This window comes from Pseudophryne corroboree, chromosome 3, assembly GCF_028390025.1.
Source record: "Pseudophryne corroboree isolate aPseCor3 chromosome 3, aPseCor3.hap2, whole genome shotgun sequence".
NCBI lineage: Eukaryota > Metazoa > Chordata > Amphibia > Anura > Myobatrachidae > Pseudophryne > Pseudophryne corroboree.
Window position 1 is genome coordinate 566,045,547 of NC_086446.1, and position 12,377 is coordinate 566,057,923.

General features: G+C 48.4%; 1 protein-coding gene across 1 annotated transcript in view; it reads right to left on the reverse strand.

Moving 5' to 3' along the window:
- Positions 1–541: 541 nt before the first annotated feature.
- SYNGR2 (synaptogyrin 2) overlaps positions 542–12,377 on the reverse strand; it is a 71,123-nt gene continuing 59,287 nt past the window's right edge. Inside the window, exon 4 of the mRNA XM_063961297.1 lies at positions 542–2,209. Coding sequence (XP_063817367.1) covers positions 2,015–2,209 — 195 coding nt within the window. The 3' untranslated portion in view covers positions 542–2,014. The remainder of the gene's footprint in view (positions 2,210–12,377) is intronic.

A 12,377-nucleotide genomic window follows, 5' to 3' on the forward strand; every position in this document is an offset into this window, starting at 1 on the left:
CTGTATATATGCCCTGGTGGTCTAGTGTAACCCATAGCTGCAGCCAGGGTTCACATCAGCGCCCGCAATCGGTCTGCCAAGGACCAGAGGCATGGACTGCATGTATTGCGGGTCCCGCAAACAGGAACCTTCCTTACCTGTCCCCCGTTCTCCAGCTGCAGCATGGGGCCCTGGACGCTGTACTAGCAGGGCAACCAGAAAGAAACCTGGCCGGAATCATCAGTCTCTCAGCCTTAGACTTTGTGGCACCAGCAGGGGAACGTTGGAATGGCAGCGCTGGCGCACAAACACACTCACATGCTTAGTAAGAACCCCCCCCCCTCCCCCACCCCCCCACTAAAACTGGCTTCCCTAGGCCGGAGACGGGGTATATGAGGACGACAGGAGCACCCTGGAAGCTAAAAGCTTAACTGTGTGGTGCCCAGTCAACTCCTAACGCCTAGACTCCCCAATATAAGGACTGTGGATCACTATGGACCCTGATGAAGAATAAATGATTTTAGGAAGGGCTAATAACTGTATAACAATAGGTCAGACTTACTTTGGTGAATAAAAAGCTTTATTGAAATTCCAACCTGTGCCATGCAGTAAATGTAACTTGTTTTAATCCTCCACAACACCAGAATGATTACATCTCCAAACCCTTCATCCAACAATACTCAAACAGCAAATTGTTTAAACATGAACAGCTGCCTCATGTAGCAACTGCAGCAAAGCAGTGTCACTATCCTTTAGGCACCAAATCGAGGACCCTACACCAGGAAAAGTTTGGCATTTAAAAGGCAGTGGTTATATGAAAAGTAAATATACATTTCTATACAATGGTTTATAGCAGTGGTTGGCAAACAGAGTGCCACAGGGCATTTACAGGGGTGCCAGGGGTAAGTGGTCCAGGACCAAATCAAATTAATTATGGTCAATGTGATTGGTAACCACCACTAGTTTTGCCTAACAAAATAAGTGAACAAACAAGTGCAGCCCTGTCCACCACTACATAACTGAATCTAAGGATGACCAGTAAACACAATTTTGGGGCAGATGTATTAACCTGGAGAAGGCATAAGGAAGTGATAAACCAGTGATAAGTGCAAGGTGATAAACGCACCAGCCAATCAGCTCCTGCCATTTTGCATATTGGAGCCGATTGGCTGTTGGCGTTTATCACCTTGCACTTATCACTGGTTTATCACTTCCTTATGCCTTCTCCAGGTTAATACATCTGCCCCAATGTACTTCATTTAACCACGTTGCTGAAGAAACTTTTAGCCTAAGTGTGCCGTATAAAAAAAATGGTTATACTCTAGGATACTGTGATGTAAGGATGTTTAAGAACAACCGGTTTATGGCAAAACAGAAAATCATCCATATTCTAATATTTCACTTTAATGTAAACAAGTGAATGCTAGTAATCTAAATACTTAGATTTTGGAGTTGTATTAGTGCTTAAGATTACTACAAGTCTTTGGAAATGTAAAAAAAAAAAAAAAAAACAGTGCTAGAATAAGTAACTATACTAGTTTATAACAGAAAATTGCACCAGAGAGCATTTTACAAAGAATCCCACCACCCCATGCTCTCTGCTTTAGGTTAATATACTGGCTACATACTTGCGATCCTGGCTACAGCATCGTTGCGTGTACACAGAGGGTATAATAAATATCCAGTGATCAATTGCAAGTCAAACCTAACCGCTAGTGCAAAATGAATCAATATCTATCTATATCAATGTATAGAACGAATCACAAATAAAAACAAACCATTGAAAATGCACTTAACATTTGTATGATCTTAAACATGCAGCTATGTGTGATTGACACAAACAGGAGGCAAGGCATCCCTGTAGATGATCAGAACAAACATCGGACTGCTGGCACATTGCAGGGAACAAAAGAAAGGCACATTGGAAGCATAGCTAGGCTCTGCAGCCATAGATTTGACAGTCTGTGCCCGTAGCCTCTGGTGGAGCAGCCGTATGATTGTGTGTCTATACAGCTCTGAATGTATTTAGGTCTTTTCAATAAGTTGGTGGTTTATAGCCATCTTCTGTTTCTGAGTTTTGTGTGAATGGTGGTCGCTGGTAGTTATCAGTGACAGCGTCAGGGTAGCTGGAATATGGAGGCGCAGTTTCCAGACTGGGATCCGTGTAGTTTGTGGTGAAATCATCCACCCCCAGCTTGAACCTCTTATAGGCTAAAGTTGCAAGTGGGAACTGTGAAGACAGGTTGTAACAGTATTAGAGACAAGACCATTTTTCTATCCTCTATACCAGGCATTCCCAACCACGGTCCTCAAGGCCCACTAACAGTGCAGGTTTTAGTGCTATCCAAGCTTGAGCACAGGTGACTTAATTAGCACCTCAGTTATTTTGATTTAACCATCTGTGCTGCAGCCTGGATAGCACTAAAACCTGCACTGTTAGTGTGCCTTGAGGACCGTGGTTGGGAATGCCTGCTCTATACGAACTCAAAACACTGATCCATCAACTACCATCCCTTTTACAGAAGATTGTGCATGCTAAGGAATAAGTTTCAACCCCCCATGAAGTATATTTACAGAACCCTGCTCTAGATGGTTTGTAAAAGTGGACTGCCTTAATTATAGGGGTGATAGTTGAACCTATATTCAGGGAAATAAATCAATCAGTCCACTTAATACCAGAGACAAGATGATAGGGAACTTCAAAACAGGAGACTTTAGCAGTGCAACAGTGGGTGATCTGAGGGAGGTATCAACATTAGGGGGGGGAAATGTCAGACCTTTCATTATTTCATACATATAGTGAATTATTCAATACTTATTTTAATAAACAGTGAAGTGTGAGTTTCTGAATTGGTGATCTCTCGTTTAGGATGTTCAATAGTACAGCACTTGAAAACCAGAGAAAAATGGTGTACATATTGCAATGTGTTATACAGTATAAATTTGTCAACCACCATGTGTTTTTGCACTTCAACCACTAGCTGGTGCTGGTACCCTCCCAGTGAGAAAACTGTTATATAAGGAAACAAAGGTTCAACTGCACATATCATCCCCATCTAAGAAACACTTGTAAACTTTAATGTTGTATGCATATACAAAAGAAAAGGTAATATGGTGCAATACTGACAATAAGATTTACAAAACACAGATAAGATGCCTATCAATTGGCATAACAAAAAAAAACCTTTTTGCGAGGTACACTGGGCTCCACAAGGATTGGACAATGGGGTGTAGAATAGGATCTTGTTCCGAGGCACCAACAGGCTCAAAGCTTTGACTGTTCCCAGAATGTACAGCGCAGCCTCCTATATCACCCCGCCTCCCAGTACAGGAGCTCAGTTTTTAGTTAACCAGCCCAATGCAGTAGCAGGAAAAGAGACGACAACGGTTAGTAGCCACAACAGACAGGAGACTGTCAGCGGCTAATGCCATACCAACCCAAAGAAGCTAAGTGCGTCAGGTTCGGCGGCTTGTGGAGCCCAGTGTACCTCGCAGAAAGTTTTAACAAAGGTAAGTTCTTACCATAAAACTCGTTTTCTGCTGCGGGGTACACTGGGCTCCACAAGGATTGGACAATGGGGATATCCTAAAGCAGTTCCTTATGGGAGGGGACGCACTGTAGCGGGCACAAGAACCCGGCGTCCAAAGGAAGCATCCTGGGAAGCGGCAGTATCGAAGGCATAGAACCTTATGAACGTGTTCCCTGAGAACCACGTAGCCGCCTTGCACAATTGGTCAAGGTTTGCACCACGTTGGGCCGCCCTAGAAGGTCCAACAGACCGAGTAGAATGGGCCGTAATGTGAGCAGGAGCTGACAGACCAGCCCTCACATAAGCATGCGCAATCACCATTCTAATCCATCTGGCCAGAGTTTGCTTATGAGCAGGACAGCCACGTTTGTGAAATCCAAACAAAACAAAGAATCAGATTTTCAAATAGAAGCAGTTCTCTTCACATAGATACGGAGAGCCCGTACCACATCCAAAGACCGCTCTTTGGGAGACAAATCAGGAGAGACAAAGGCTGTAACCACAATCTCCTGATTAAGGTGGAACAAAGAAACCACCTTCGGTAAATATCCGGGACGAGTCCCAAGAACCGCCCGGTCACGGTGAAAAATCAGATATGGGGAACTACAAGACAAGGCACCCAGATCCGACACTCTTTTAGCAGAGGCAATAGCCAGCAAGACCACCACCTTAAAGGAAAGCCACTTAAGGTCAGCTGAACCAAGAGGTTCAAATGGAGGCTCCTGCAACGCCTCCAAAACCACCGACAAGTCCCAAGGAGCCACAGGCGGGACATAGGGAGGTTGGATACGCAACACACCCTGAGTGAAAGTATGAACATCAGGTAAAATCGCAATTTTTCTCTGAAACCATACCGACAAGGTAGAAATATGAACCTTAAGGGAGGCCAGACGCAGGCCTAAATCTAGGCCTTGCTGCAGAAAAGCCAAAAGTTTGGCTGTACTAAACTTGGAAGCGTCATAATTGTTAGATGCACACCAAACAAAGTAGGAATGCCAGACCCTATGATAAATCCGAGCAGAAGCCAGTTTCCAGGCCCGCAACATAGTTGACCCCTTCAGGAAACCCCTTAGACCTCAAGACAGAAGCTTCAAGAGCTACACCGTCAAAGATAGCCGGGCTAGGTCCTGGTAGACACAAGGGCCCTGAACGAGGAAGTCTGGGCGTTGTGGAAGTAGAATTGGACGCTCTGACGATAGGCCCTGCAGGTCTGAGAACCAGTGCCGTCTGGACCACGCTGGAGCTATGAGAAGCAGATTTCCTTTTTCTTGCTTGAACTTCCGAATTACCCTGGGCAGGAGTGACACCGGAGGGAACACGTACGGCAGCCGAAACCTCCACAGCACCGCCAGCGCATCCACGAATGCTGCTTGAGGATCCCTTGTCCTTGCTCCGAAGACCGGAACCTTGTGATTGTGTCGAGACGCCATCAGATCCACGTCTGGAAGGCCCCACTTTTCCACGAGGAGTTGAAACACTTCTGGATGGAGGCCCCACTCGCCGGCATGCAAGTCCTGACGACTGAGAAAGTCCGCTTCCCAATTCAGGACTCCCGGAACGAATATTGCCGATATGGCCGGTAGATTGCGTTCCGCCCAACGTAGAATCCGTGAGACTTCCTTCATTGCCAAACGGCTTTGAGTGCCGCCTTGATGATTTATGTAAGCCACAGTGGTGGCGTTGTCCGACTGTACTTGAACAGGACGGTTCTGAATTAATTGCTGGGCCAGGTTCAACGCATTGAAGACCACCCGCAATTCCAGAATGTTGAACGAGAGGAGAGATTCCTCCTTGGTCCACCGACCCTGAAGGGAGTGTTGGTCCAGCACCGCGCCCCAACCTCTTAGACTGGCATCTGTCGTCAACAGGACCCAGTTGGATATCCAGAAGGAACGACCCCTGCACAATTGTTGGTCCCGGAGCCACCAGTGTAGCGACAAACGGACCTCCGGAGTCAAGAGGATCATTTGAGATCTGATTCGGTGAGGAAGGCCGTCCCACTTGGCCAGAATCAGCCTCTGGAGGGGGCGACAATGGAATTGAGCATACTCCACCATGTCGAATGCTGATACCATTAGGCCCAGCACCTGCATTGCCGAATGTATCGACACTTGCAGACGAGAAAGGAAGCAACGAATCCTGTCCTAAATCTTCAGGACTTTCTCCTGAGACAAGAACAACCTCTGGTTGTGAGTGTCCAACAACGCTCCCAGGTGCACCATGCTCTGAGCAGGGACCAGGGAGGATTTCTTCCAGTTGATGAGCCACCCGTGGGCTTGTAGAAACCGGACCGTCATATCCAGATGACGCAGGAGAAGAGCTGGGGAATTTGCCAGGATTAACAAGTCGTCCAGATACGGCAGTATCCCGACACCTTGACGGCGGAGTACCACCGTCATCACGCCATAACTTTGGTTTAACAACGGCTCCGCGAGTCTTCACCAAAGGGTAACGCCCGAAACTGGTAATGGAGGTTGCCAATAGCGAACCTCAGGTATTGTTGATGTGACACTGCTATAGGAATATGCAGTTAAGCATCCTGTATGTCCAGGGAGACCATGTAGTCCCCAGGTTCCAAGGCCAGAACTATAGAGCGAAGGGTTTCCATACGGAACTTGGAGACCTTCACAAACCTGTTCAATGCCTTGAGGTTGAGAATGGGCCGGGAGGACCCATTCAGTTTCGGGACTAGAAACAGCGGAGAATAGTACCCCCGGCCCCTCTGAGCAAGAGGCACCTGTACTACGATTCCTGTATCCAGGAGGGTCTGTACCACCGAGTGTAGAGTTTTTGCCTTTGTCTGGTCCAAAGGGACGTCTGTCTGGCAAAATCGATGAGGGGGTCGGTATTTGAAGGCTATGGCGTAACCTCGAGTGACGACTAACCGTATCCAGGCATCTGAAGTGGTCTTCAACCATTCCTGGGTATACCCTATAAGCCGGCCCCCCCACCCTGGGATCCCCCAGGGGGAGGCCCGCCCCGTCATGCGGCAGGCTTATTGTCTTGGAAGCTGGCTGACGGGCAGCCCAGGCTCTTTTGGGCTTCGGCTTACCAGGTTTGGAAGTGCGGGCCTGCATATGGTACGCCTGACCTTTTGCTTTACCTGAAGGACGAGAGGGGCGAAAGGACGTACCTTTAAACTTCGACACAGAAGGAGCGGTATTAAGCAGACAGGCAGTTTTGGCAGTAGCCAAGTCAGCCACAATCTTATTTAAGTCCTCCCCAAACAGAATATCTCCCTTGAAAGGGAGTACCTCCAGGGTTTTTCTAGAGTCCAGATCCACAGACCAGAATCTCAGCCACAATATCCGGCGAGCCAGGACTGACGTTGTAGAGGCCTTGGCTGCTAGGATATCGGCATCAGAAGCTGCCTCTTTAATATATCGAGAAGCTGTGACAATATATGACAAGCATTGTCTAGCATGGTCAGAAGAGATTTCAGCTTCTAACTCCAAGGCCCATGCTTCAATAGCCTCTGCAGCCCATGTAGCTGCAATAGTGGGCCTTTGTGCAGCACCCGTGAGGGTGTAAATCGCTTTCAGACAACCCTCCACACGTTTATCCGTAGGCTCTTTTAGAGACGTGATGGTAGTGACAGGTAGAGCTGAGGAAACCACCATCCAAGCCACATGTGAGTCTACTGGAGGAGGCGTTTCCCAATTCTTAGACAGCTCTGGCGCGAGGAGATAGCGAGCCAGCATCTTCTTTTGAGGCACAAACTTCGTACCCGGGTTTTCCCAGGGTTCCTGACGTATATCCACTAGGTGGTCAGAGTGAGGTAAAACTTGCTTAACCACCTTCTGACGCTTGAACCTATCTGGTTTCTTAGGAGGGACGGATTGCTCGGGATCATCCGTAATCTGCAGAATTAACTTAATAGCCTCCAAAAGATCAGGAACATCCACATGTTAACTACCCTCCCCATCAGCAGTATCGGAGTCAGAACCTGGGGGGTCAGTAAATGTGCCGTCTTCATCAGACGAGGTGTCAGTGACAGCAGTGGATTGTGAGGAGATAAGCGCTCGCTTAGAGGACCTCTTGGACTTAGGCAAGCGTTGGTCAGACTTTTTAGTAGTCAAGGACTGGTTTAACTTCTTTAATTGAGCAGATAAATCGCCCGCCCACGGCAGGTTAGCTGCAGGGACCACATACGGTTGTACTGGCATTGGGGGTCCCATAGGGGGAGTTAGTTTATGAACTAGCGTATGCAGAAGCGTGGAAAAAGCGGCCCACGGTGGGTCAGTATGTGCCTCCCTTGCCACAGTCCCACTGGGGGGCAAGGAGCCCCCAGAACCAGCTGCTATATTCACCTCATATGGCCCTGTGGCGTCAGCAACACCGGCAGTGTGTTCAGCCCCAGAACCGTTACCCTCAGAAGCAGACATGATAGAACTTGCAGTATGAGGTTAACACAGTACAATTATCAGCAGCACTATACCTCTAGCCCAAACCCCTGCGCTGTGTAGTCAGCACCAGCAGAGATAAAGGAGAGATATGGTGACTAAATCAGAGAAAAAATAATAAATTTACTCACCGGTAATTCTATTTCTCGTAGTCCGTAGTGGATGCTGGGGACTCCGTAAGGACCATGGGGAATAGACGGGCTCCGCAGGAGACTGGGCACACTAAAAGAAAGATTTGGTACTACCTGGTGTGCACTGGCTCCTCCCTCTATGCCCCTCCTCCAGACCTCAGTTAGGATACTGTGCCCGGAAGAGCCGACACAATAAGGAAGGATTTTGAATCCCGGGTAAGACTCAAACCAGCCACACCAATCACACCGTATAACTCGTGATATTAAACCCAGTTAACAGTATGAAATACAACTGAGCCTCTCAACAGATGGCTCAACAATAACCCTTTAGTTAGGCAATAACTATATACAACTATTGCAGACAATCCGCACTTGGGATGGGCGCCCAGCATCCACTACGGACTACGAGAAATAGAATTACCGGTGAGTAAATTCTTATTTTCTCTGACGTCCTAGTGGATGCTGGGGACTCCGTAAGGACCATGGGGATTATACCAAAGCTCCCAAACGGGCGGGAGAGTGCGGATGACTCTGCAGCACCGAATGAGAGAACTCAAGGTCCTCCTCAGCCAGGGTATCAAATTTGTAGAATTTAGCAAACGTGTTTGCCCCTGACCAAGTAGCAGCTCGGCAAAGTTGTAAAGCCGAGACCCCTCGGGCAGCCGCCCAAGATGATCCCACCTTCCTCGTGGAATGGGCTTTCACTGATTTAGGATGCGGCAATCCAGCCGCAGAATGCGCCAGCTGAATTGTGCTACAAATCCAGCGAGCAATAGTCTGCTTAGAAGCAGGAGCACCTATTTTGTTGGGTGCATACAGGATAAAAAGCGAGTCAGTTTTCCTGACTCCAGCCGTCCTGGAAACAAACTTTCAAGGCCCCGACTACGTCCAGTAACTTGGAATCCTTCAAGTCCTTAGTAGCCGCAGGCACCACAATAGGTTGGTTCAAGTGAAAAGCTGATACCACCTTAGGGAGAAACTGGGGACGAGTCCTCAATTCTGCCCTATCCATAAGGAAAATCAGATAAGGGCTTTTACATGACAAAGCCGCCAATTCTGACACACGCCTGGCCGAAGCCAAGGCCAATAACATGACCACTTTCCACGTGAGATATTTGAGATCCACGGATTTAAGTGGTTCAAACCAATGTGATTTTAGTTAACTCAACACCACATTGAGATCCCAAGGTGCCACAGGAGGCACAAAAGGGGGCTGAATATGAAGCACTCCCTTTACAAAAGTCTGAACTTCAGGCAGTGAAGCCAGTTCTTTCTGGAAGAAAATCGACAGAGCCGAAATCTGGACCTTAATGGAACCCAATTTTAGGCCTATAGTCACTCCTGACTGTAGGAAGTGCAGAAAACGACCCAGCTGAAATTCCTCTGTAGGGGCCTTCCTGGCCTCACACCACGCAACATATTTTCGCCAAATGCGGTGATAATGGTTTGCGGTTACTTCTTTCCTGGCTTTTATCAGCGTAGGAATGACTTCCTCCGGAATGCCCTTTTCCTTTAGGATCCGGAATTCAACCGCCATGTCGTCAAACGCAGCCGCGGTAAGTCTTGGAACAGACAGGGCCCCTGCTGTAGCAGATCCTGTCTGAGCGGTAGAGGCCATGGGTCCTCTGATAACATTTCTTGAAGTTCCGGGTACCAAGCTCTTCTTGGCCAATCCGGAACCACGAGTATCGTTCTTACTCCTCGCCTTCTTATTATTCTCAGCACCTTTGGTATGAGGGGCAGAGGAGGGAACACATAGACCGACTGGTACACCCACGGTGTCACTAGAGCGTCCACAGCTATCGCCTGAGGGTCCCTTGACCTGGTGCAATATCTCTTTAGCTTCTTGTTGAGGCGGGACGCCATCATGTCCACCTGTGGCCTTTCCCTGCGGTTTACCAACAGTAGGAAGACTTCTGGATGAAGTCCCCACTCTCCCGGGTGTAGGTCGTGTCTGCTGAGGAAGTCTGCTTCCCAGTTGTCCACTCCCGGAATGAACACTGCTGACAGTGCTAGTACGTGATTTTCCGCCCATCGGAGAATCCTTGTGGCTTCTGCCATGGCCACCCTGCTTCTTGTGCCGCCCTGTCGGTTTACATGGGCGACTGCCGTGATGTTGTCTGATTAGATCAGAACCGGCTGGTTTTGAAGCAGGGGCCTTGCCTGACTTAGGGCATTGTAAATGGCCCTCAGTTCCAGAATGTTTATGTGTAGGGACGACTCCTGACTTGACCAAAGTCCCTGGAAATTTCTTCCCTGTGTGACTGCGCCCCAGCCCCGAAGGCTGGCATCCGTGGTCACCAGGACCCAGTCCTGTATGCCGAATCTGCGGCCCACTAGAAGATGAGCACTCTGCAGCCACCACAGTAGAGACACCCTGGTCCTTGGAGACAGGGTTATCCGTTGATGCATCTGAAGATGCGATCCCGACCACTTGTCCAAGAGGTCCCACTGGAAGGTCCTTGCATGGAACCTGCCGAATGGAATTGCTTCGTACGAAGCCACCATTTTTCACAGGACTCGTGTGCAGTGATGCACCGATACCCGTTTTGGTTTTAGGAGGTCTCTGATTAGAGATGACAGCTCCTTGGCTTTCTCCTGCGGGAGAAACACTTTTTTCTGTTCTGTGTCCAGAATCATCCCCAGGAACAGTAAGCGTGTGGAAGGAACTAGTTGTGACTTTGGAATGTTTAGAATCCAGCCATGCTGTTGTAGCACTTCCCGAGATAGTGCTACTCCGACCAGTAACTACTCCCTGGACCTCGCGCCTTTATTAGGAGATCGTCCAAGTACAGGATAATTAAAACTCCCTTTTTTCGAAGGAGTATCATCATTTCTGCCATTACCTTGGTAAACACCCTCGGTGCCGTGGACAGTCCAAACGGTAGTGTCTGGAATTGGTAATGGCAATCCTGTACCACAAATCTGAGGTACTCCTGGTGAGGAAGGTAAATTGGGACATGCAGGTAAGCATCCTTGATGTCCAGGGATACCATGTAATCCCCCTCGTCCAGGCTTGCAATAACCGCCCTGAGCGATTCCATCTTGAACTTGAATCTTTTTATGTATGTGTTCAAGGATTTCAAATTTAAAATGGGTCTCACCGAACCGTCCGGTTTCGGTACCACAAACAAACAGTGTGGAATAGTAACCCCGTCCTTGTTGAAGTAGGGGTACTTTGACTATCACCTGCTGGGAATACAGCTTGTGAATTGCCTCTAGTACAGCCTCCCTGCCCGAGGGAGTTGTCGGTAAGGCCGATTTGAGGAAACGGCGGGGGGGAGGCGCCTCGAATTCCAGCTTGTACCCCTGAGATACTACTTGAAGGATCCAGGGATCCACCCGTGAGCGAACCCACTGATCGCTGAAATTTTTGAGGCGGCCCCCCACCGTACCTGGCTCCGCCTGTGGAGCCCCACCGTCATGCGGCGGACTTGGAAGAAGCGGGGGAGGACTTTTGTTCCTGGGAACCTGCTGCGTGGTGCAGCTTTTTTCCCCTTCCTCTAGACAGAAAGGACCCGCCTTTTCCCCGCCTGTTTTTCTGGGGTCGAAAGGACTGTACCTGATAATACGGCGCTTTTAGGCTGTGAGGGGACATGGGGTAAAAATGCTGACTTCCCAGCTGTTGCTGTGGAAACCAGGTCTGAGAGACCATCCCCGAATAACTCCTCACCCTCATAAGGCAAAACTTCCATGTGCCTTTTGAATCTGCATCCCCTGTCCACTGCCGAGTCCATAAGCCTCTCCTAGCAGAAATGGACAATGCACTTATTCTAGATGCCAGCCGGCAGATCTCCCTCTGTGCATCTCTCATGTACAAGACTGAGTCTTTTATATGCTCTACGGTTAGCAATATAGTGTCCCTGTCCAGGGTGTCAATATTTTCTGACAGGGAATCTGACCAAGCAGCAGCAGCACTGCACATCCACGCTGAAGCAATAGCTGGTCTCAGTATAACACCAGTGTGTGTATATATAGACTTTAGGATAGCCTCCTGCTTTCTATCAGCAGGATCCTTTAGGGCGGCCGTATCCGGAGACGGTAGTGCCACCTTTTTAGACAAACGTGTAAGCGCTTTATCCACCCTAGGGAGAGTTTCCCAACGTGACCTATCCTCTGGCGAGAAAGGGAACGCCATTAGTAATTTTTTTGAAATCACCAATTTCTTATCAGGGAAAGCCCACGCTTCTTCACACACTTCATTTAATTCTTCAGATGGGGGAAAAACTATTGGTAGTTTTATCTCCCCAAACATAATACCCTTTTTTGAGGTACCTGGGTTTATATCAGAAAGGTGTAAAACCTCTTTCATTGCCTCAATCATGCCACGAATG